The 26,833-nt window shown below is 36.7% G+C and overlaps 1 protein-coding gene across 6 annotated transcripts in view; it reads right to left on the reverse strand.

Annotated features, from left to right (window-relative positions):
- LOC128682834 (protein bric-a-brac 1-like) overlaps window positions 1-26,833 on the reverse strand; it is a 353,293-nt gene that overhangs the window by 278,415 nt on the left and 48,045 nt on the right. For 5 of the 6 annotated variants that reach the window (XM_053767754.2, XM_053767752.2, XM_053767750.2 and 2 more), the window contains exon 4: window positions 11,171-11,855. In XM_053767754.2, the coding sequence (XP_053623729.1) occupies window positions 11,171-11,824 (654 nt within the window). In that variant the 5' untranslated portion in view covers window positions 11,825-11,855. Of the gene's footprint in view, window positions 1-11,170; window positions 11,987-26,833 lie in introns of those variants that run through there. The other variant, XM_053767755.1, reaches the window with a different exon arrangement.

Here is a 26,833-nt window from a genome sequence, read left to right on the forward strand (position 1 = left end):
AGCCATATTTAACGTACAAAGCATAAAAATAATTTTGAGCGAAACGATCACTAAGGTCGTAAAGATAGCGTCGATTAGTGTAACGTTGACTCATTGTCCATTTTACCTTTGTTTCTGAATATACTACATGCGGTTTCTGAATAGGACCTGAATGACCTAAGCGATAAGTTAAACATGACACTGTTAAAACAAGAGACGGTTTTCAATGGAGTTTAGGACGTATGTGAAGATTTAGGCTATAAAGAGGAGCTTGATAGCGCAGCGGTTCTGCGATGGCAGTCTCGAGCACAAGTCATTCAAAGGATGTGGGTGATCCAAAATTATCTTGAGCTTCTCCGTGCTTCGGTAGGCGAAGAGCTGATGCAGTTGGTCTTTGCAACACATGCTGATTGGTGAGTTCTAACAACTTTGTTAAAACCCACCAATCATCATTGCGTGCTAAAAGTGCATTAGTATGTCCTTCTTTAACGTCAAAATCAGTTTTGACTTTAAATAAGGACAAACTAACACTCTTTTAGCATAACTAGCGCATTGGATTGAGCTTCAGTCTTGAGGAGATTGTCGGTGTGGGAGTGACACAGTTAGGCTTGCGTGCAATAGCTTAATATTTTTTTGATAATGAACAAGATATTATACACTATTTGACGACCTCGGTGGCGCAGTGGTAAAGTGCTTGCCTCTGAACCGAGAGGTCCCGGGTTCGATCCCCGGTCGGGTCATGATGGAAAATGATCTTTTTCTGATTGGCCCGGGTCTTGGATGTTTAACTATACATGTTATAAAATATAGTATCGTTGAGTTAGTATCCCATAACACAAGTCTCGAACTTACTTTGAGGCTAGCTCAATCTGTGTGATTTGTCCTAATATATTTATTATTATAATATTTAAAAGTAAATCAGAATAGAACCATTTCAAATAGTAGGTTACTTCAGTAATAAAAATGTTAAGTTTACACAACAGTCACACATATTAATTATATTTATTCCTTTATCGCCGACTATAAAACATATATCGGTGGAAATTTTAATAATAATATAATCGGTTTTATTATAAATCCGCAATTAATATTTTGTGAACGCGTGAAATTAAAAAAAAATATCGCCGTACAAAATTTACGGTGATTGAGAAAAAGTAATTTAATTAAAATCCTATTTATTGCTCAGAGATATGGCTTTGATTTATTAAGAATTTCATGTGTGATTTCCTTTTTATTAGTATAGAATTATAATTTCCTTATTATTACGTTTAAATTTAATATTTTGTCGTGATCTTGTGCATAATACATTAATGAAGATGTCATTAAATTATGAATCTATGCTAAAGTAATTATTTTTAAAGGCACCTCCATTGGATGGATTTAGTAAGTACTTCGATGGGCACCTCACGACACACTACGAGCGAACAACATTTTGACATTATTGTCAAAAAACACAAACGTCAAAATTTTGATAGAAAACGACCGTGCAATTCTCAGTCGGTGGCAAAATAATCGTTACATCGAACGATGGAGCCATAACACAAGAAAAGCAGAACACATTTCACACGTGGCATTTTGTAAGCTTGCGAGGGCGCAAATCCGACTGAAAATATCCCCATATTTGAAAATAAAGGCCCAGGTCGCGTACATATATTTATATTTTAAATTAAAAAATCTATCAGTACACAACGTAGCCGAGGGCGTTTGGAATGGGTGCGTAATATCCGGATCCAAAATCTCTTGGGACGCCAGACATGCCCTTCATTCAGTTCAAATTGATCTACAGATAGACGTGTCGGGCGTTGAATTCGAACCTGCACCTTTTCTTGCCGCTTGCGTTTGCGGCCTTTCGCGGCCTGCAACTTCAGGCCACATAGCGGACAACACTTATTGAAAAGTTGCAATTCGCTCACGTGCACGTTAACGTACACTTCCATCCAATCCTTATGCATTAGGTCTACACTGGTCTTTAGATATCTTGACACATACAATCATAGATTTAGAAAGGACCCCGCGCGCGCACAAGTTCATTCACCATATTGAAAAATATAATGATGACTATTATTACTCAGGCCGAAAATAGAAGTGTGTAAACGATATCTTGAGAGCCTGATGAGTGGTCATCGTAACCTCCAACGGTTAACCGTTCTTGATGTCCGAACCAGTTCTCCGAGTAAAAAAAAAAAAACGAAACGTTTGCCTAACGAATAGGGTGACTACCCTATTCCATCAAGTCAAATCAGATACGTTTTACCATGTGTCAAAAACAAAAAAATATATGGTGCCTGTGTAACAGCGGGCACAAGTGACGTCACAAATGTTGAACTCAAAATGCGTTTAGCATCTCATCAAACTGCTGAATCTACATTTGTAAAATGAAATCACCCGTAGCACTCATTTTAGCGTTTTATTAACAAAATAAATATTTACAAACTGACATCTCTTCCATAATACATTTTTCACAAAATGCGGACGGGCCGGCTTAATTATACTTTAATGAGAATAATAAATAACTAAATGTTAGTACTATAAATAAAATTTATCAATCAACGTGTTTCATTATCAACCACTATTATTATGTGTCCAAATGGAGTCGATTTTTCGACGTGTGTCAAAGTGAAAATAGCGTTTAATATATTGGAACAATCATAAGTTTTTTCACAATGGGAAAAATGCTGTTCTATTTTTGAAACTGGTTTCCAACGAAGACAAATTCTTAATTTACATACCGGTTACGAAGGTGGTTGACAAGGGCAAGAAGACTTTGAAAATTTCAAAATCAAAACAGATACATCTATGAAACTTTACCGAGTGATATTTGCCTTGGTCGGGAATCGAACCAAGGCCCCTCTGGGGTGGTCACCGCTACACCACGAATGTGTTTTGTTTATCTAATGCAATATTTGAGGTTACTTACATAGATATATTGTAAATTTATTGGTTATATGGAAACAGGATGATGTATAATTCATTGTTATTATTACATTGTCTGAAAATGACGACCCACTTCGCTGTTATTTCCTATTCTATTATTTTCAGGCGTGTGTCAGATTGTGACGTGGGGTTCCCGCCCTAAAATAGGACCACTTCATATCCGAGGACGTTGTAAGAGACGACTAAGGGATAATAACAGTATAGACGGCCTCATTACCACTATATACCAAAGTCTTCGTAAAAGTCATGTCAGGTGCCTTTAGGCGACATCTAACGCCCTAGTTAGCAACAACACACTCGTTAACAATGGTGTCGAAAATATCAGCCAATCTTGACCACTAACGCCATCTAGTGGGAGCCATATCACACACGTGAAAAATTCAATTAGTTTTTTTTAAGTAGGTACCAACCAGACATACGGCCATTTCACGTACTCTGGTCTTCCCTTGAGACTACAACAGGAAGTTCTTCAAAAGGGGGGTGGAAAAATTCAATCAGCCTCCAGCGGCTGCCGGCGCTCACAGGCTGCGGTGACCACTTACCATCAGGTGGGACGCATGTCTGTTCGCTTGCACAGTAGTACTAAAATGAACATTCTAACATCACTAATAATGATTATTGTGAAAGTTTTCATGTGAGGAATAAGAATGTTTGTTGGTCAATCGCGCAAAATTTAGAATCGCATAGAATTTTTAATTTTTGTACACTATTAATGTTAGACATAATTATGATATTAATTGTCAGTATTGTATCTAACTAGAATTGACGTGAAAAAGCGCCTTTATAGATTATACGACTACACAATTGGTTTATCACTTTATTAAGTGGGGTACACTATAAGTACCTCTCTGGTGCCGATTTAAATCTTAATTAATTTCAAATAACATCAAAAAGTCCTATAAAGTTGAAGGTACTAAATAAAGCAATAAAAACTGCTTATCATAGAAGTCTTTGAATTAATCGAAACACACATACAATAAATACGCTTATCGTACACAACATAAATTAATCTTGATGCTAATACTATATTTTTTTTTACTCAATGCACTTTTTAATTACCTACGTTAATTGAAAATGCACGGGTAAGAGCGGGTTGCGCCAGTCAACTAAGTTAACTTTAACCTGCGCGGCAAACCGCAAGGTCCGCCATTTTGTCGAAGCGTTAGCGGCGCGCAGGTTAAAGTCAACGTCAAAGTTGAGCGGTGCAACTCGTCGTTTCAACAGTTAGTTATTATTTTGTGATTTCTAATTTATCTAAACGACCACAGAACGTGCAAAGCCTCGTGACTATTTTACTAGGAATATTTATTTTACCCCAAAACAAATGTAATGTCATATTTAATCGTTAAAATATTATATACATCTCCCAGTCCCTCTCTTTCCTTCTGAATTTTTTTTCAACATTGAAAACTTTTAGTCGGCAGTATCTTAGGACGAAACATCCATAGACAAGATAAAAAAATACGCACGTCAACCCCAGCCCAGAAAAAAAAAGAATTTTTTTTTCGAACTTACAAAAATATTTTCGACTGTGATTTCCCATCAATATAAAAAAAATTGTACGTTGCATAAAATAGAAACCAATCACAAAATTAAAAAGTTAATCCAGTTCAATATTGGCAATAATCAAATAACATTAGATTTATTAGTTTTAAATTCATGCAATCCACGTATAATGTCAACTTGTGTTTCTAATTATTTTTTCGGATTAAAAATCGAACCGTGTCTGATTTTTTAATTAATATCTGTAAATAATTTATAATCGACATGCATTCAGGACTTCCCGACTATATTACTGTGTCCACTTGGCGACTTGGGTGTTTATCAACCAATCACGACACGGTTTGGTATTGCAATGACAAAAAATGAAGTTCATCCTCCGTTTTCTACTCTTATAGACTGTACTGATCCTCCAGTGGATGTCGTAATATGCGACTAAGTGACACAGACTTTAACAGCCGATAGGATAACATCGCCTAAGAGGTTTGACGTGAAATACGCAGCCGGTTTTAAAAGCATAGCCAAATGTTCAAAATTTAATGGTTGTTTTTCACGCGAAACCCGGGCCTCGGGGCGTCATAGCCCCGGTTATAACCGGGAACAATTGCCCAACCACGATTTGCGTATTCCAGAAAATTACATAGATGCCTTCTGGAAAATAATAGGCTTCGATGGTACGGTCACGTTATGAGAAGGGAGGAAAATAACATTGTAACAAAGGATTTGAAATTAAATTAAGGGCAGGCCGAAGAAGAGGTGGATTGATTACGTTAGGCAGGATATGGCTTCAATGGAAGCAACAGATCGGTTGACATCAGACAGGGAGAAGTGGAGGAGACTGACATGCTGTGCCGACCACACATTTATTTTATTTCTATACACTTATAACTATCATTACAGGAAACCTTATGCGATAGGGAAGTATTAAAACTAAACATAAAGTGGGTAAGGGTAGGCTGATGATAATGCTAGGCTATGCCGCTCCCGCTCGGCCCTGGCAGAAGGGGGCAAACCCAAGAAATGCTGGCTTGATATCATCAAGGATGTGACTGCCAATGTTCTCATTACTATAGGATGCTCAACCATAACCAACCTAATGAAATAAGGTGTGCGCTGAGAGATAGGAAATATGGTAGTACGAGTGGTAGTTCGCCGAGAACGAAGCTTAAATGACGTGTCGTTGTCACACTTTGAATTCTAGAAATCATATTAATAAAAACACGAAGAAGTGTCATCTGCGTGACACAAAACGTTGCGACAAAAAGCCGAAGTGAAATTCTCCCAATCTACATTTTTTTCGCGCAAAAAACATTTACAAATTTACACATTATAAAGAGATTAAGAAAAAAAGCCCTCCGTTCTATATTAATTCAGGTTTGCACATAATTTTACAGATTAGAGATAATATGATTAGAAATATATATTATATAGTATAAAAATTACAATTTTGAATCTTAGTAAAAATCGGTTAGTTACTAAGCGTTTTTCTTCATACGTTACATCAAATGAAAGCAAATAAGATTATCTGAATGTCGAAATGCAACGAGGCATGACACGACACATCATTATACAAATATACATTCTATTTGTTTATGGATTGACGGATGAAATAACAATTTAAACTTTCACGGACTAAAATTTTTTATGCAATAAATGTTATTAACAATCATTCATATATCTAACAATTGGTACATTCATAGGTATACGGAGGAGTTGCGAAAAGGATAGTGATTGATGGCTAAGTAGGTATGTCCCACTGCCTTGCCCAGCAGTGGGACACTGGGCTACTGGTATCAGCGAGATATTCGCGGATTTGAAGAAAAAAATAATAAAGGTAAGTTATAAAGTTTGGTGAGAAAATTGAGTTAAAAAAAATATGAAATACACTTTCTCGACAATTTCCGCTTCGAGAATTCGGGCCGTTTCCGTGTTTTCTGTAATTTCCCGACAACGGCACATCGCTAGACTACTAAAATTAAGTTCTTGAATCAATGATAATTTTTAAAAAATGTTTGAAAGCGTTGACTCGACACGCAAAGAATTAAGATAATAGTATTTGAATCAATTTTTCCATTCCTCTCATCTGTTTGCATATATCTGGTTGCATTAATGGCTATGGCAATTAGAAGCACGGGGATCGTGTAAAAAAACATTTCGAACATTAACGTCAACCCTCTTAGGGAATGCTGTCGTTGCCTATCAGCTGTCAAGACCTTATATCCCTCAGTTGCCTGGTACGACATCCACGGGAAGATACGGTACACCTATTCTAGGGTGGGAACCAAACGCCTGAAAGCTAGAACTGACGTAAATGTCAAAACCAAATATATTTAAATTACACAGATTGAGCTAGCCCCAAAATAAGTTCGAGACTTGTGTTATGGGATACTACCTCAACGATACTATATTTTATAACATATCCATATATAGATAAACATCCAAGACCCGAGCCAATCAGAAAAAGATCATTTTCTATCATGTCCCGACTGGTGATCGAACCCGGGACCTCTCGTTTCAGAGGCTTTACCACTGCGCCACCGAGGTCGACAAATTATCATGAGGGATTGAAATTGAAACCTATTATCTTCCGACAAAGCCTAGACCGCTTCTCCGGTTCATTTAAATATAGAAATAATGCAGTGTACGCCCTAGTAAAGCAAGTAAAATATAAATAAAAAAAAAAAAAACATTTTTTAAATTTACCGGTAAAAGTATTTAAAAAGCATTCAGCAAAATTAAATCTCATGCGAACGCCGCCACCTAACGCCGTTATAAACGCAATAGTTTTAACTAGACCTGCTAGTTACTCTAGACGGAGTCTCGAAACTTTTTTTATTAACTTTTTTTATGTATTCACAGTTCGCGTTCAAAATTTTTTCCGTGGACGTTCGCTTATATATTTCCCCATTGAAATTTTAAACTAATTGAAGCTTGTAATTTTTCTTTACTACCGATTGATCGAATGTTAATTTTGAAATCAAAATGAATCAGGTACAGAGTTATTATGATATTGAAGAAAGTGACAAAAACACTGGGCCTAAACACAAATCTGGAAAAGTTATAAAAAATGAATATAAAATATGTACAATGTTATATTGTAATGCATTAGATTACATATCAAACACCAACCGACAATGCATTTTAATCTGGAAATGTGAATTATTACGTAATTGTCATTCTTATAATAATAAAAAAGGACGTAGAATAAATGATTATCTAAAAAGAAAACATAGCACATACGGACGGTACTTTTCATCCAGATTTTCATAGGAACGAAACCTCGTGGCACAACTAGTCGTGTTTATAGACATGACAGAAAAATTACCCGACAGTTCTGCCGTTGAAGAACTTATTAGGGAACATATTTTTGAAAGAAAACATTCACGCGCTCATTCATAGGCGTTTGTTGAAAAATGCAAGTTAGCTACCTACTTACATTTTTCAAATAAAACGCCAAATAAAAATGTCGGTAAGGCACCCTATTGTTGTGCATTGTACAATTTGGTATTTTCGACCAAAAGTAGGTCTTTTGTTAACAAAAGGTATATTGTTTCAGTGCAATTAGCAATAGTATCAACAATTCAACACAGATAAGTGAATGTTTGCATTACTAGTTAGGAAAAATGTAACTATTATAGGTAGGCTGCTATTTACGGGCCTTATCGCTGGCAGTCTCAGCTGTGTTTTGACCGTATTTCACTTATTTTATGCTAAGTTTGCGTTAAGTAATGAACTGTTTTCCCTCACTTAAATTTCAGTTTTAGTAGCATAAAAATTATTTTGCCATTTTCATTCGAAATTAACAATTTATTAAGCGTTTTAGCTAATCGATTAACAAAATTCATTAGTGGGCGCAATGTGAGACCACACTCGATCGACAAATTTGGTTATTATCAATAATAATCTATTTTGGGTAAAGCGAGACTTATTTTGGTTGCAATTAATGATGATACGCTTAAAATTGGTTTAATATATAATCGAAACAAGAGCTTTGACCTCAGGAATGCTCAGTATGGATTTCTCTTAATATTTAAAATTGTATTCGAAGATTATACCTATCACAGAAGTGTCAAAGACATTTTAATTTTTATAGGTTTAAATATGAATCACGCTCGCATTTTAAATTCAAATAGGTACTATTCGAACTTCGAAATTTAATTTTAATTGCCAAACATCATCTACTTGTCTTTATCTTTGTGTTTAGGAGCTGTGACGCCGCGAAGCCATCGTGAAGACAACGCAAAAAATAAACCATTAAATTTCAAAGATTACGTTCTGATTTTACAGCCTGCCTCCTTGGATATTGTTGATTAGCTGCCAAGGCTAGTCTATTAGTCGCGACGACGCATAGGTACCTACTGCAGCATATTTTATGCTGTAATCCAGGGCGGAACCACACGCTACATTTCTCGTCTTATCATTACGATTTCCGTGCTCACCGCTCTCAGATTAAACATTCAGAACCCGCTAACATACAAACTTTAGACAAGTAAATAAACTTGCTCATGTTCCGTTAGAAGAATTGTCATTTGCCACCCACAAAAAAAAATTACTGACCAACCTCTGATCATACAATCAATAATCACCGCCTGTCTTCTTTATGCATGCATTTCCAAACACGTTTTCACCAAATTTTGCACGTGGCCTCGCTCGCAGGAAAGTTTTTCGTACTTTCATGTCGCGTCGTTGGCATAAATGCCAATTCATTGTCTGAGACAACCAGGGATGGCATGGCATTACGAAATTAATTGAATATTAACTATGAAATGTGTTATTAAAATATCTAAGTATCTTAAAAGACTTGACGAGTCATATGCCCTAACACAATGCGAATAATAAAATTACCTACAATTAAACAGTGTTACAGCTGAGTTAGTATCCCATAACACGAGTTATAACTATGGAGCAAGTCAATACTTATCTACATCTGTGTGATTGGTCCAAATTTATTTGTTCATAAGTATATTAGTACAAGTACTCTCATAACAAAACTTTTAGTCATTTTACTGAAATTCAGTAAAAAGAAGGGTTACACGTAATATGAGAGCGAAAAACCAAAAAAATACTGAGAAAAGAACATCAGTCTGAAATCTGTTATTAAACGCAGATATAAATAAATCAAGTTTCATTTTCTACCAAGATATTTAAAAAAAACGCACCTACCTACCTACACAAAGCACAAATCGCAAGCGTTTCCAACTTTAACTAACGCAAACTTTTCACCGTTCTCAATAAATTTTAATTACGAAAATATAGTACTTTCCACAATTGGGCTGGTCGCCACCCCGCGGCCTCACACCCGGCCGCGGGTGTCCCACCCCACGTCTCAGAAATCGTTTGTATACATTGTACTGAGACACGTTGTCGGTGACAAACTGACAAGTTGCGATTCTCCATAGCTATTTCTGCTACTATTTTCCTACATTTGAATGTTGACAAAACTAGTTTTGTCCGGTTTTAGTAAGATTTATTTTTCTTTCTAGTTGTTGTTCGTATGATAATAGGAGGAAACTTATCTAATTGGCCCGTAACGTAAAACAGTTATTTTTATAACTATTTTAACTCTTACAGATCCGTCGCGGCAAAATGCATAGGGCTGGACTAATTTCATCAAAATCGCTTCAGCTGTTTATTTGTGATAGCAGACAGACTTTAGCATAATATTAAGATATGGATTTGTTATTAATTTAACATGTATTAGTTAACTCTTTGAATTTAATAACGTTAAAATTATATTTATTAGGTACTACCTATTTGTTTTTAATATAAGAGCAGTAGGCACAATTTATTATAACCAATGTTTAATAGTTATTATATTTATGTATTTTCTTGAATATATACCTACCTATATCACTTTAGGTATGCAAAAAGTATTTTTTTCGTATTCAATTTTTCTTTTTACCTACTTTACTATACTATGTTTAATGATAAATATGCAATTAGATATGAATAACCAAGATTTATTTCATTAATTTCCTAATAATATTTTATGAGTGGGGAAAATAAGGGTAGGAGCTTCGCTTTAAATTTTATAACAACCATTTTAAAAACCAACACCTCTTTTGACCACTGTGAGCTCAAGACGAAATTATATCTACACCGGCATTTACACATCCCATTCGCTAAAGTTAAAAGGTCACTAGCCCTCAGACTAACCTGGAAGCGACTTTTAAAGTAAAATTACCTATTTTAGGAGCACATTTTGTTATTTATGTCATTAGTTTATTGTAAGTAGGGTAGGTATAGACTTGTTATGTTGTATTGTAATTTGTATGTGTGCTTTGTATAATACATTTAAATCTCATTTGGACCAGTCGAGTAACCATGAAAATATTGATAGGCACACAATAGATACAAAAATTGCACAAATAATAATTTTACGTAAATAAAAAAAAATATTTATATAACTAGCTAAGTAACGCGTGTATGTACCACCCGCAGCAATTATACCTACCTATTTAATAAATATTTGTACAGCCCTGTTATAGTATATCTGACAACAATTTAAGGACAATGACACAAGATGAAACCCGGGCCCGCAGCGGAGGCGCGATCTGCTCGCCTCGCCCGAGACCGGCCCGGCTCAAACACAAACACAAGCACGTGAACACACTTTCCGCCTAATGTCGATCGATACACACTTATAACTTCCACATTAACAAAGTAGGCACCTAGTCGGCTCTAAAATAAATTAATTACGTAATGCGATACGGAAACTTTCCGAGGGTGGGAGGCGGGAAAAGTTTGGTGTACTCACCCTCTCCTCCTCGCGTATCATCTCGGCGATGCCGGGGCGAATGTCGACGTCGTCGGCGTGCAGCGGCAGCGCGGGCCCCGCGTGCTCCCGGTCGGGCCCGTCGCGCTCGGGCCCGGGCGCCGGGCCCGGCGTGGCGGGCGAGCGCCGAGGGCTGTGCTCGCTGGAGCCGCGCCGTCGCGCCTTGGCCGGCGACTGCCCGCGCTCGCCGCCGCTCGGCGGCCTCTTCGGCGGCCGCAGCACCGCGTGGTCCGCGCTCACGTCCGCCAGCCCGCGCACCTTCAGGATCCCCGCCACGTTCAACAACGCCTGGATCTGGTCCTGGGCCACGTTTATCTCGCCGCGGTACATAAAGTCCACCAGCGACTTGAGATCGCTGAACTTGATGTCGCGCATTATTATAATCGGATGGTTGCACGGGTTGTCCATTAACAGGGATTGGAAGTAGGGGCTGCACGCCGACAGGACCACTTTGTGCGCCTTGAGACTCTGGCCCTCGCAGGAAAGGGTCACATCGACGAAGGACTGGGTCCGGAGAAGTTGATCGAAACAGTTGGTGAGGTTGCTCTGGTAGTTGTTCCACCGGAGACAGAACTGCTGCGGCTCGCCGTCGACGTCGCGGCTCTCCATGGCCGCGGGTTCCTCCTCAGCGGGCATCGCTTTAGCAGCGTCGGCAACGGGCTCGCATCTGCAACGAACGCGGGAGCGATGAGTTATGCACGACACGTACGTTGCGTGCGACGACTCGCGAGTCACTGAGCGGGCGGCGGGCGCGCGGCGGGGGTAGCGGCGGGGGCGTGGCCGCGGCCCGCGAATGGTGCGCCGCGCCGCCCCCTGCGACGCCCAGCCCCGCGCCCCCGCGCCCCTACCATCGATCCGTCAGCGCCCGCGCAACCACCACGCTAGCTCCACCGCTGCACTAATGCACTACTTTTATTTATCAATAATTAGTTAAATTGTGACGAAGACTAGTTTTGCGTAATCATTTGTGATTAAGTGTGCGGAATAAATTGAAATTTTAAATTGTTACAGTATTTGTAATATTAAATTATTGATATAACTTGTTTTGTTGTAATAAATAAAAAAGTTTTTATTTTATACTTGGTAGGTAAACTGAATAAAATAATATTAAAATATATTATGAAAAAAATTTCAGTAGGACTGTACATTTTTTATGTTTATATAGGTACATATATATATGTCTAATTCAATACTTTGCTTATTCAATTAATATGTTTGTTCTTTTTTGCAAAGTTATTCAAATTGAAATTACTTATGAAGGATTTGTACTCAGTAGGTAGGTACTTTAAACTTAGTTTTTAGACACAAATGTTGTACCCACCTACTTGATAAATAAACAAGGATTAAGTACCTACTTATGTATATGCATCGTATCTAATTGTACCGCTAAGTAACTACCTATTATGAATTAATTCTAAAGCCACGAGTTTCGGAACAAAAATAAAACTTGGGAAAATCGGTACTTAAAAGTAGGTAACTTAACTATACCACTAACTACTACTCAAATAAGTACAATACATAGGAAAAAAGCACGCAAGACCATAATGTTATTAAGTAGGTAAGGTATAAAATAGGTTACAGTCATATACCTAATAATGATCTACGCATAATAACATTTTTAAATTCTGTATTTTTTGAGACTGTAGGTACAATATGATAAATGTGGTACTGAAACTGTCTTTGTAGGTAGGTACATCTGATATATGTAAACTTTTATATATAGGTACTTATATGTACATAAATTGTTAAATAAATAAACAAAAAATCATGGTGTATATTTAAACTATTTAAATTATCTATTTCTTAGGAAATCGATTTTAAGAATCACGGAATATATTCACACTCGTGTCATTATTTTAAGAATATTAAGTACCTAGTCAGTTTTTCCCTTATACCTACCTTCATACCTATACAGTATCACGTCTATATCCGTTACGAGGTAGACAGAGCCAAGAGACGCGGAACCAGAGTCCCACGTAAATCAGATACGTCATGTGTCATAAACAAAAAAATATACTTGTACGTACCTGTGACAAGGGGCACAACTGACGTCACCAATGTTGGAGCCAAAAAAGTATACTTTAATAAGAACAATACTAAATGTTAATATAAATGAAATTGATCAATAAAAGTGACATTTGATTATCGTGTTTCATTTCATCAATGCATTTATAAATTTTATTTTAAAATACACATGCATTTGAAAAATACTTTTGAATTTTAAACAAATAAAGTGCTTGTACTAAACTTTATGCGACACTTAAGTACCTAGTTACTTTCTAAGTAGGTAGGTATACCTAGCACATGTACGTGTTACCTATGTCCAGAATTTTATACTTATCGTCCAGGACATAAGTATTAAGTATAGTTATGTCCTGGACCATAAGATAGAACTTAAATGGAATAACATTGTACAAAATGTTAGTTTGATTTGAAGTCATACAAAATATATACGACGACCTCGGTGGCGCAGTGGTAAGGTGCTTGCCTCTGAACGGAGAGGTCCCGAGTTCGATCCCCGGTCGGGTCATGATGGAAAATGATCTTTTTCTGATTGGCCCGGGTCTTGGATGTTTATCTATATACGTATTTGTTACAAAATATAATAAGTATCTTTGAGTTAGTATCCCATAACACAAGTCTCGAACTTTGGAGCTAGCTCAATCTGTGTGATTTGTCCTTATTTATTTATATAAAAAACCCAGAAGGGATTATTAAAAATATCGCATGATGTTTATCCATTTAAGTCAAGAGTTATAAAAATAGTGAAACAAAATGATATTTAAAACAATAAAAAATTAGAAAAAATTGAAGAAAAGAAAACAAGAATGGTTGATCATCTGTGGCATGACCTGACGTGGTCGTTCCGAAATACCAGTAGTTTGTACCTTTTTGAGATACATAATATATAATGTAAGTATAATATAAAGTTTTACGTGATAAACTTCATGAGAAGGTCTGTTTTCTGAACAAACACATCGACTTTCACATTATTTACATGTCAAGTATTTGTTTTAAGTAAGGATGGAGTATCTATTTATTACCGCCGCTGTGTGTATGTCTGCGCCACTTGCGCTTCTCCTAAACATAAACACGACCAACTGGTTTCGCGGAAGACCCACCATGCGGCTCGTCTCCCATTTTATTAATAGGTTTTGGTGTTATTCATAGTTAATTATGTACACAATGAGACCCACATTTGTAAATCTAAATTGTCTTTGTCATCCCCATACCCTGTAGGTACTACACACTTACTGCAATAAAGATACTTTAGTTTGGAGAAAAGGCTGCGGTGAAGTTTGTTGCGCAGCTTCTTCTTCACCTGCGCTTTGGAATTCGGCAGTAGGCTTAAGTTTAAGTAATCTTTTGACGTCAATAAGTGATGTAAAAGAATGTTTATTGTGAATTTCAGCGGACAGCGCTTTGCTGATCTTTATAGCAAAATAGTCATCTTGCGGACACACTAGACAGAGGTCAGGTCTACATGGAAAATGATATTTGATGATTGACCTAAATATGACTTGGATGTTTATCTATACAAGCTATACAAACACATATGATGCGATAAACAGGTTCACTTTTATTGACATTTTTCATCTACATGCTCAAATAGCGACAAAAACAGCTGTTCTATAAATCAAATATAAGTATCACACCTACGAAAAACGTACGAATCAACTAAAGTTTTTTTTTTTCGCGATTTTAAGGTTACGTATACAAAAAGTTGTACAGTATTATGGACTGAGCATGTAGACAAAAATGGTGCCAATATATAAAATGTCACACTGTTTACCCTGTTACATATTCATAACAAAAGTTTAAACATACTCTAAGCTTAAATATGTTTTGTCACTATCGCATTTTGTAATATCTGAAATTGAAAGAAATAGACAAAACATAGGTATTTTAACATCTTTATAAATAACAGGATTAGTATGGTATATTATTTTGTTACATTATCATAAGCTTAGAACTAGATTTGGGGTTTTGTTGTGATGCCCCGAAGCCCTTCAAAACTTTAAACTTTACATCAACATGTGAAGCCTAAAATTTACACCCGGCCGCCTGCCTGACGACAGCCCTCCCTGGGAATGATATTGTTCCCTGACAGCTGACAGGGCTATGTGCCCCTTCATTCACGGGAGGATATGGAGTGGTCCTATTCTAGGGCGGAAACACACGCTACGATTTTAAAATAGTTGTGCGCAGCTCCGCCTGCGTCTGTCTATGATTGGCCTCGAGTCACGAACTTAATTCGAAACCCAAGTAAGGCAACGCGCGAGTGACACCTTCGGCGTTCACCATTGGCTGCGGTGACCGCTTATCATCAGGTGGGCCGCTTGCTCGTCGCCCGATAAGTCATTATAAAATCTACAACACATTCATCAACATAACCGCAAATAGCCAACTAATGAAATGATAAAAATCACAAAACATGAAAACGCACCATAAAAACCATAAATCGCCACTATCACATAAATCCCTGGTATTTTTTCATTATTTTACATCATCCATAAAAGTGCGCGATGACAACTGTGAGGTCACGCGACCAGGGCCCTAGTCCATCAATTAAACGGTCTAAATCATAATCTTGGAGTTATTAATTAAGTTATAAAAAAGCCATGGATGGAATTAGCATATTTACGATACTATAAAGTCCAAAGGCCGTTCGGTAGCCACTACTAGCGACATCTGTTGGAGAAGCGCGTAATGTTTCGGAGTATTAAAAATTGGAACATACAGATGGCGTTGGTGTGACGAATTTGTGGGAAGCTCCATTTTTTTAACCAATTGAAAGTGTCGACGTGTTTTATTTATTTATTATCAATTTATGCGCTGTTATGTTTTTTTACCACTTTTTTTATTAAAAAAATATGCGATATTCAACAACTATAGGTTCAGCCTGTGAATGTGGCGGTTAAGGCTTTTAAGATGGTGGGTCATTAGACTGGTGACCATATTTATCTTGAGCTCTTTTGTCCTTTGAAAGCCGGTATCGCGTGTTGTGTCATGGCCCATACTCCTTATCCAACCATAAGGAAGGCTTGTGTAGCCCAGCTGTGGGATAGTTCAAATGCCTGTTGACAATGATTACGATTTAATAACTTGACCAGCTTCTTGTATAAGATCAATATTCTAATTATTTCAATAGCAGGTACATTTTACGTATGCTAATAATTTATAGTGCTTTTGTTCACTGTAATGAAAAACCAGCAATGTATACACTGAACGAGACGGAGTTCGGTGAACTAGGCCGCGATAGTTTGAAGCCATTTTAAATTCTCTCTCTATATTACCGTATTTTCCGCGAAGTATTGACAACTTTTTGTATCAATATAATAGAGGTTAATAGCACAGTTAACGGGCTCAAGTAACATTTACAATTTAAACCCGCGCACCAGTGCCGATCATACTTTTCTATGAAATGACATTAATGCATTCTTTATTTGTTACATTGGATGCAATTTTTTGCAATATTGAGTTTGATGGCTCTTAAAAATTTATCTTCAATACCTATATCAATATAAAATCGGATTAAAAATGCCAAAGTTTGTGAGTGTGTGTTTATACACATATAAATAATATGTAGAAATGACTGCCTGTAAGGCTGGTGCGGCTGCGTTGGCGGCAGAGTCCGGCAATAGATATGCATCTCTGGGAGTGCCACCTTTTGCTGTAGATACCCTGGGACCTTGGGGTGCGGATGCAAAAACTCTTTACAAAGAAATTTCCACACGCCTGGTCGATGTCTCTGGGAACCCAAGGGCTGGTGACTATTTTGGCCAACAAAGAGGAAATGTCGCCAGCCTTCTGGGAACTTTATCGCACGACGACGGATATTTAGTATCAATTTTTTATTTAAATTAATTTAGTATTTATAATTTAGTTTTAATTTTAACTTACAGTACTTTACGTTATAAATACATTTATTCTTATCTGTATATAGGATTTTTATTGCATCTAGAAGTTAAATGAGTACATTTCAAGTTTAAAGTTAAAAGTGTATATTAAAAATAATATGTATGTTTGTTAATCTTCCACGCAATTTGTACTAGACCGGTTGTTATGATATTTGTTACACGGATAGTGAACAATCGGCTGATTGTCAAAAATACACGTGAGGTCCAACAGAAATATAAACTTCAGAATTGTGACAACCGTGTAATGATCAAAAAGTTAAGCCAAAAGAACTTCACATATTTCAAAACACTATATAATTTCTTGAGCGACACACGATAGCGCGTTCTAAAACTAAATATCGCCATCCAGTGACATAAATATTCAATTTTAATATTGGCGATTAAACATTCCGCCCACCATGGACAGAATGTCCATAATTGAAATAACTGAATATGGACTGCAATATAAGGACGAAAACCCGCCACCATGAAATGATATAATTAATAAAATAAGTGGACTGTAAAAAAAATTAAAATCGATTCATGGTGAGTGAAAGTAACTAATACAAACAAATTGTCACAAACTTAAATTACAACACGTTTATACCGACTTGAAACTGCTTAAAATATAATTTTAAATCTAGATAACACGGTAACAAAGCCGTTGAATTGATATGTATTCAAATAAAAAATCTGAAAAGTTGTAAATGCTATCAAAAGGGGACTAATGTTTATTTATTTATAGGTAATTTAACACAACCTATGACATTATAATCCTTGTTTTCTTTTTTTTCCTACTCTTTCTTGTATGAATTATTTCATCTCTCTGATTTTCATCGGTTGACAATAACGTCCCAGATAAAATCCACCCCAATTTTGAATTTTGAGCCACAGGCATATCTGGACCACTTCTAATAAGACCGTCATCAATAATTTGACCATAGACTTCTGCTCCTAGAAGCAAGTCAATCTTATTAGTAGTGTTGAATTTTGGATCCGCTAACCTAATACCCGATAAATTTGACCACTTCTGCACTGCTATTTTGTTTTCAGGCAGCAATGTGGTAATAGTTTTTATGATATGAGCCTTAACTTGCATGTTGAATCTAGGGTCTACGAGAGATTGTATTTGTAAATTGACGACATAACCTGACGTCACTTCGGAATCCCGATCTCCTCCTAAACCGGACACACGACTCTTGCTTTGCTCCTTCGGCAGCCCAAGAAGCTGAGCTGCTGACTCCGTAATAAACGAAGTTTGCGATCCCGGGTCTACTATAGACCGAAGAGTTTTACATGTACCTGCTTTTGACTTAGCGTTCACCAAAGCCGTTGCAAGCAAAACATGGCTTTGAGAGCTATCATGGTGTGTAACATTTTTACACGGTTTGTTTTGTTTAACAATATCTATGTTTAAAGAATTATCAGTGTGGACTTTAGGAACATTACTCGCTTGTGTATTAATAGCATGAACATGAAGAAGCGAGTGATGCTTCCGATGGCAGATTCTGCACCTTGATGGTGCGCGACATGAATACACCGAATGATTCGATCCAAAACAATTGAAACATATTTTTTTTAATTTTACAAAATTTCGACGTGAGTGTGGTTCCTGTTTAGCAAATTGTTTACAGTGAAACAATTTGTGATTACTTGAACAAAACGGACATAAAATCGATTCAGTAGCATGAAGAACCTTTGACGTAGCAATATTTTTTGGAACTTTGTCATCTAAAAACTCTAAAGACCTGAAACGTTGTTGCAGAAATACTGCAAACTGCTTATAAGTAGGCAAACTATCCTGTGTTTCACTTAATTTCGTTTCCCACATCTTACGAGTCTCAATATCAAGCTTTGTGCACAAAATATAAATAACGATCATGTCCCATGTGTCCGTCTGAAAACCTAAATTTATCAGAGCGTTGATACATTCGTTGCTGGTATCTAACAACTTCTTTAAATCACTTGCAGACTCAGTGGATACATTTCCTTGATTAATAAATCTATTTAAAACTGAGTTTGCAATGAATCGTTTATTGTTGTATCTATCATCTAAAAGATTCCAGCAAACGTCATAATTACCGCTCGTGATAGGAAAATGTCGTAGGAATTGTTCAGCTTCGCCCGACAAATGACATTTTAGATAGTATAATTTTTGGACATTATCTAGTGACTGGTTGGTGTGCACAAGAGACATGAATAAATCCCTAAAACTTGTCCATTCGGTATAGCTACCGGAAAATGTGGGTATAGTTATCCTAGGTAACTTGACACGACTTTGAAATTGATCTTTAGATTTACAATTACTATAGTGAGACTCAGAAAAAGTAGGCATGACAGGTTGAATTTGACTTAATTTATCTTTAATTTCGGCTTTGTATTCAAAATACAATTCTTCAGTAACTTCATAAATATCACATTCGATATATTTACCTAAATCTTCAATATTAAACTTACTAATAAGATTATTATGATTTTCGGAAAACATACACCATTGTGTCTCCAAAGCTGCAAGTCTCGAGTCTAAATAACCAGCGGTTAAACGCTCTTTAGGAGACTTTTTGAAGTTAGTGTAAGCTTTATTAATAATTTTATTAGTATTTATTTGGACCTTAATCAAAGAATCCATGATGTTTAAATTAAGTAAAGAATAAATACAAGTTGAAGATTTATCCGAAAAGTGAAATTTTTATAAGTTAAAGATCGAACGTGAATAAATTTACAAGTGTTTAGAACCTTGTCGCAATGAAACCGGAAGGAAATTGGGCATGGATTCCCCGTCGGTTCTCTTTTCTTAAAACTATTCTAAGTCCGTACAGTAAACCACAGTAAAGTCCAAATAATTTCCAAACTTAATTTCTTCTTGCTTTTGAGGTTGATTTTTACTACCACTGATTCAAATTAAATAAAAGTACTCACAAATGTCCAGCATTTCACTCACTCACACACGCGAAATAGGTGTATCCTAGGTCTCCCTCGCTCGTTGACAGCAGGTATCACAGATCCACTGCTTGTAGAGTGCGCAAATAGTTTTTAATGCTACCAGTACTATCTTCTTGGCACGCTCTATGTACTTGAAAGTTTGTTTCTGGATACCGCTACCAGCAGTTGCGGCCAAGTGGACGCACAGTGTCCGCCCTTGACAGCAAACTACTGCCCATGGGTGCGAACGAGAAAGCCTTATTGCACAAACCATCAAGCCATTCGGCTCAAAGGACCATGAACAATCGGCTGATTGTCAAAAATACACGTGAGGTCCAACAGAAATATAAACTTCAGAATTGTGACAACCGTGTAATGATCAAAAAGTTAAGCCAAAAGAACTTCACATATTTCAAAACACTATATAATTTCTTGAGCGACACACGATAGCGCGTTCTAAAACTAAATATCGCCATCCAGTGACATAAATATTCAATTTTAATATTGGCGATTAAACAGATAGAATATATAAATAACACATGTGGTTATAGAAGAAGCATGATAAACAACTAAAAACTTCCGGACAGTTTTTGTACGGTTTTCATAAATAGATTCCTGAGGAAACTTTAGGTGTATAAAGCGAAGTCGGGACGGGCCACTAGTCGAAACAAATAATTAGGTAACTATATTGTTAATAAATACCAAAGTTGACTCAAGGCGAAGGGCCTTTATATTTGACGGGCGGCGGGCTACCTATAAAACGTAACAATTTTAATGAACCCATTTACAAATACATCATAAGTGTCGTGACTTATAAACTAAATGGCGTGTATGTTCGTTTATCTGTCCATGTATCTATAATTCATTACGGGGGAACGCGTTGTACACGGGCGTGGATCCAGCACTCAAAAAAGGTTGAGTTATTAGGCATTCAATTTGAAATGTTCTCCACTTCGGCCATTATGCTCATATGTAGTAAACATAAAGCAAAAAAGTTTTTCTATTGTCCTTTGTATGTGTCTTGGCCAGGAAGTAGTGTATATTCGTTAGACCAAATCTTTTAAAAAAGTTGGAATTGAGCTCGCCCGTGATCTTCATTTTTTTGTTTTTTCGTTTTTTTTGTGATCTTTTTAGTATTGAAAGCGGTAGCGCAGTGGTAAAGTGCTTGCCTCAGAACCAAGAGGTTCTGGGTTCGATCCCCGCTCCGGTCATGACAGAAAATGATCTTTTTCTAATTGGCCCTGGTCTTGGATGTTTATCTACTAGTATGTATTTGTTGTAAAATATAGTATCGTTGAGTTACTATCCCATAACACAAGTCTCGAACTTACTTTGGGGCTAGCTGTGTGATGTATTGAACAAGATTTTATGTATTGTATTTTAAAGTCTGTGCACGCCGTGACGTGACAACTATAAACTAACTTTACCATTTATAATGTTAATACCAATATAAAATATTGGGGTTAAGACATTATTAAAGTAATATTTTCCAATGTGACAGACATTATGAAAGTAATACGTCCCAATTATTGCGGCGGTATCGAGCTAATTATGGTTACGAGCGTGCCCATCGTATCCACAGCGCTGGATCCGAGTCTGGCCGTGCAGTAAATAATCAAATTCATTGGAAACACACCGCTATTTCCACCGCACAGTGCACAATGAAGGGAAACTTGACATGCAGTCGATTGTACCTTGCCGCAGTTAATGGGACTGTGGATTGCGTTAAGCTCTATCATTTTAAATGTCATTTGTTTTATTATGACAAGGTGGTATCATTGGTTACTATACAATGTAACGAGATTATTACAGGTTATATTATCGTGTAATTAAGTCGAACGGGGCTCGCTTCTGGTGTTACATATTTCCGTCCCTTTGTTACATAAAGCCACAGCGTAAGTCGGACTTACGGACTCACAGAAGGTGGGAAAATGAGATGACGCGTGGTACATAGGTTCTCGATTGTTCGAAATATCGATTTATGACTCGTGATCCCACCAGTAATGTCCCACCGGTCCAATAGTCCCACTATTCACTCGATTCAGAATTTGTATTCTTTATTGTCCTTTATTAGCTGCCCGTCCCGGCTTCGCTTGGGTAAAAGCATAATAAATTATACACCAAAACCTTCCTCGAGAATCACACTATCTATTTTAAAAAAAACCGTATCAAATCGTTGCGTATTTAATAACATGTTCTTGGTAACTATATTCATGCTTATAAGCGACACTTATTAACTCAAGTTTAAACGTTTTTTATTTATAAATGAACATATTAATCAAACACAGCTTTAATGTAAAACTGTCGGTTCGTCTCTCAGTTTGTTTCTCGGAAATCTAACGCCAGAAAATGTACATTAAACATGTTTAAACTCGGCAAACGTTGGTTTTTTAAAGTTTGTGTTCAAAGTTTTGTTGTTTTTCATCATATTTTTTTTTTAATTTGCCTTTTAATATTTTGTATGGGAGTAAGATTGTCGTGGTCAAAATTGGAATAGGTTTTCGATATCTTCAGTACATATATAAAAGAAAAGGCTGCGGTGAAGTTTGTTGCGCCGCTTCTTCTTGACTTGACGTCAATAAGTGATGTATATCATCCTAAATTGAATAAAGAATTTTGAATTTGAATTTGAATTTGAGCCACTGAACGTCGAGAGCTCAGGTTTCGCTTACCTATAGAGTCAGATTGGTATACAAACTCGTAGGTACGAATAGGATTCCAATCTGGTACCTTTTGATCTTGGCGGTGGTCTTACTGGACTGCACTGGACTATAGGAAACACAGATATATTATGAATACTATCTCTAATCTCATATTGTCCACAAATGGACGGATTTCATGTAGATATCATGTAGCTCTAAAAGTTATTGGTATATAATGTATAAACACACGTAATCACGTATATATATATATATATATATATATATATATATATATATATATATATATATATATATACTAAATGTAACGAACAACAAGTAACAAAACGTACGTAATAATGTCATAAATCAATTACATATGTTATGAGGATACTGCACCATGCTTGGGCCAGACATTAACGTCTGTGGCTGAGGAAGTAAATGGAAAAACGTTCACATGAGAGAGAAGGCATGGAAAATCATGTGTACAGTCAACGCCGTGTCAGTGTTGCATTACGAAATGAATCGTGAGTACTCGGGTCACTTTGTAAAAAGTCCCATTTGGGCCGGGCGCGCTGCCCAAATCCGTCAACAGGTGGTCGCGACGAACACAGAGGTCAATGGGGTAATCCTATACACAAAAACTGTACGCACTACGCACTATTAAACTATTTACCGGCTCGCCGGTGAGGGAGCCCGTATTCAGCATTAAAGCAACCGTAGAGGCCACTACAATCCGATACAAGTACTCGAATCGTATAATAATGATAATAATATTTATAGACCTATAATAAAGTGATAAAATTACATTAATTATTAAATGAAAGTTTGTACCAAATAACATTTAAAATATTAAAATAATTTTATAATGGTTAGAATTTTTATTCACATTTTTATTCAGTTTTATTTCCTATTTTGAACAAATACAATTTTTCATAAAGGTTTGGTATTTATTCGAACAAATAAAGTTGAATGAAAACCAGTGATATTAGTTTTTTTTATAGTCGATTGGCGAAAATAGCAAATTATAGGAAAATGTAACTTCAGTGCAGGGCGAGATAACGTAATCTTTCTTCCTCCTCTCTCCGACGTAATCTTAATTATTATCATGCTTCTATAGACAAGTATATTGTGTGTACTAAATGTGTAACCGTCCATTCTATATGTTTGGCTGGGGGCAACACCTGTGAGTTGCCTCTCCGGTTGGTTTAATACACAAAGGGGTGACCGAGACCAAACCACAAACTATATAAAACTGGCCGAAGCACACACGTTTTGTAATGTAGTGGCGATTTGCAATGAAATCAGTGCTAAAAGTGATATTGAATTTGTGTGTTCGTCGATAAAATTGTATTTCATTTGATCTCTTATGTACTTCTATGTATTACCGGGCAATGATCTCATGCTCTGCCTTTTATTAAGAGGACAAAAGTGTAGCAATAATATGCGAAATTTAATGTTATCATTAAAATTCGCAAAGATCGTATAACAAAATGTCGATTGCATCAAATTATCCACAGTATCAATCGACCACTTCATGTCCAATTACCAAAATAGCTACTGCACTGAATCGACCATTTCAAACAACTCAGCTGCATTGATCGAACAAAAAAATTTCGACAATTTTCTCTTCTGCCAAAATTTTCAAACTTCGAATCTCAAAAGGAAACGTTCCGATTGAACTGTTCAGCTGCAGACGGACGTGGGCTTTCAATTAATATCCGCGGCAAAAAGAAAACAAATAATATTTAAAAAATTGCTTTCGCCAATGACTTGCAGCGTTGTAGACAGCACACAATTAGTCACTCTCACACCAAAAATCACCTCAATCGCACACCTTTTTGACTGTTTTCTCTGTCTATTATATGCCCTTATAGCCTCAGGGGTTTGGGATCCGCATTCCTACATTGTTCTACACTTCGCACAGTCGTTTAATTGTCAGACAATTGGCACACATAGATGTCCTCCTTGTCAGCACTTTTGGGTTCACTCCTTATGCCAGGACTAGATATTTTTCGATTTGCCACGTTTTGTCGTTGTAAGTTTCAAACGCTGGTTGGCCATTTGTGTATTTCTCTTGTGTGTATGCGATTAGTCGACAATAGCGAAAAGTCGTAGGTAGTGTAAGCAACGAACACCCTCGTAAAGAAGAATATTTTTGTCAAATTTAATTTCACTCGTTGCATGTACCGTTGTTTTAATTAATATCAAAATAAATATTCGATAGTCCTGCATTTAGTCGATGTTTTTAAAATAATACGGTAGATGTAAGAAAATGGTTGTATTAGTGAGGTTCCGCCTTAGAATAGGTCCACTCAATATCTTGCCGCATAGGTAGGTATGTGCAAATGATAGGTAATAAGGAAGATTACCATCAGGCAAGCGGAATTAGCTTAAAATTTGGAAGATTGACATATAAAAGTCAAATTTTAAATCGTAGTTCGTATTCATTGTATTTTAAACTACAAACTATGACGACCTCGGTGGCGCAGTGGTAAAGTGCTTGCCTCTGAACCGAGAGGTCCCGGGTTCGATCCCCGGTCGGGTGATGATGGAAAATGATCTTTTTCTGATTGGCCCTGGTCTTGGATGTTTATCTATATATGTATTGGTCATAAAATATAGTATCGTTGAGTTAGTATACCATAACACAAGTCTCGAACTTACTTTGGGGCTAGCTCAATCTGTGTGATTCGTCCTAATATATAAAAATAAAAAAAAATATAAACTGACTCCCGGCTTTGTGGCGTAACAGCCGCTAAAGTAACTGGGTATTTCTATATCTATATTTATAAAAAATAATATTTTTTTATTTATGTGTTGAACAACATAACCACCCACATTTCACAGTCGAGTAGCAGTCTTAGCTGCCCCACCCTCCAGACTTCATTCCATAAAACATTTTAATGGAAAATCGATGATATAATTCAATTACTGCAGAAGCAACTTGGTGCAGGGTTTTTTTTTTTCTTTTGGAAAGAAAACAATGTTGTTGTTGGCAAAAGAAAAGGTAATAAGATTGCGACGAGCCATTTCATAAATAGGCTAACTAGTTGTCATTTTCCCTTTATTATTTAAGAAGACTAAGCATTGAACAAACGGCGCCTCCGTTTGTGGCAAAAATTAGCGTTCCCCCAACTATCTTCATACCGATTACGTGAATCTGTTAATAGTCCTTTTTGACATGAAAAGAGGACAAATCGCTTATGATATTATGGTTCAATTATCAGTTTCGATGCTCTGGGAATATCGTAATAAAAAGTACACTTTCATTAAAGTACTTATAATATAAAATATAGCTTTCTCCTGGAGAATCAATTTTGGAAATCGGCTGAGAATCTTGTTCTTCATCGAAGCTAGCTATCCGTGGATACCGTTAAATTCTGACAACAAATTTAATTAGTTTAAACTTGTGATTTTTCCATTTTCATCCTACTACTACTTTTCGAATGTTGACACTGGTGGCAGATTATATTAAAGACGCCTAAAGACATCTGACATCTGACGTCATTCTTCCATACGGCCAACGACGGCAATAACAGTGGCCATGTACTGGTTTCATTTCATTTCATTTTCTTTGCGTATCGACTCGGCGAATGAAATTAGTGATAACCACAAGACGCCATCAAGACAGCATATCATATGCCCTGTGTCCACCTGAAGAATCTATATAGATTCTTCAGGTGGACACAGGGCAAGACAGCATATAAATAGCCATAACGACTCAATAAGAAGAAGATGAAACTATTACAACACAAAACAGAACACGAGTACTTATCGTTGTTAAAATTTTAATAAAATTATGGTATAAACAATAGGCGTTTGAAAGTTAGGGAATAATCGCAAAAAAATACAGAATGAAAAGTCGGCTCGGGCTGTGAACACTGGGAATTGGACTTTGTGGTTTAACGCAATAAGGTTGAGAATAGCGCGTTGTGTTGCACGAATGTTAATATTGCGGCCGCGGCCCGCTCCAGTGGGACTTCGCAGATACAAGGAGTACGAAGCAAATCGAAACATAAGTATGGATATGGCAATTAATAATTCACAAGCGACATGTGATCCAAATGTCCCAGGTTCGAATCCCACTTGTGCCTAATTAGATTATATAATAAGATGATTCACGCGGTTCCGCCCGCGGAAAATGTAACCTATGTCTTTTCACCTCATTCGTACATCAAATT

Source organism: Plodia interpunctella, chromosome Z, assembly GCF_027563975.2.
Source record: "Plodia interpunctella isolate USDA-ARS_2022_Savannah chromosome Z, ilPloInte3.2, whole genome shotgun sequence".
In the NCBI taxonomy this organism is placed as follows: domain Eukaryota; kingdom Metazoa; phylum Arthropoda; class Insecta; order Lepidoptera; family Pyralidae; genus Plodia; species Plodia interpunctella.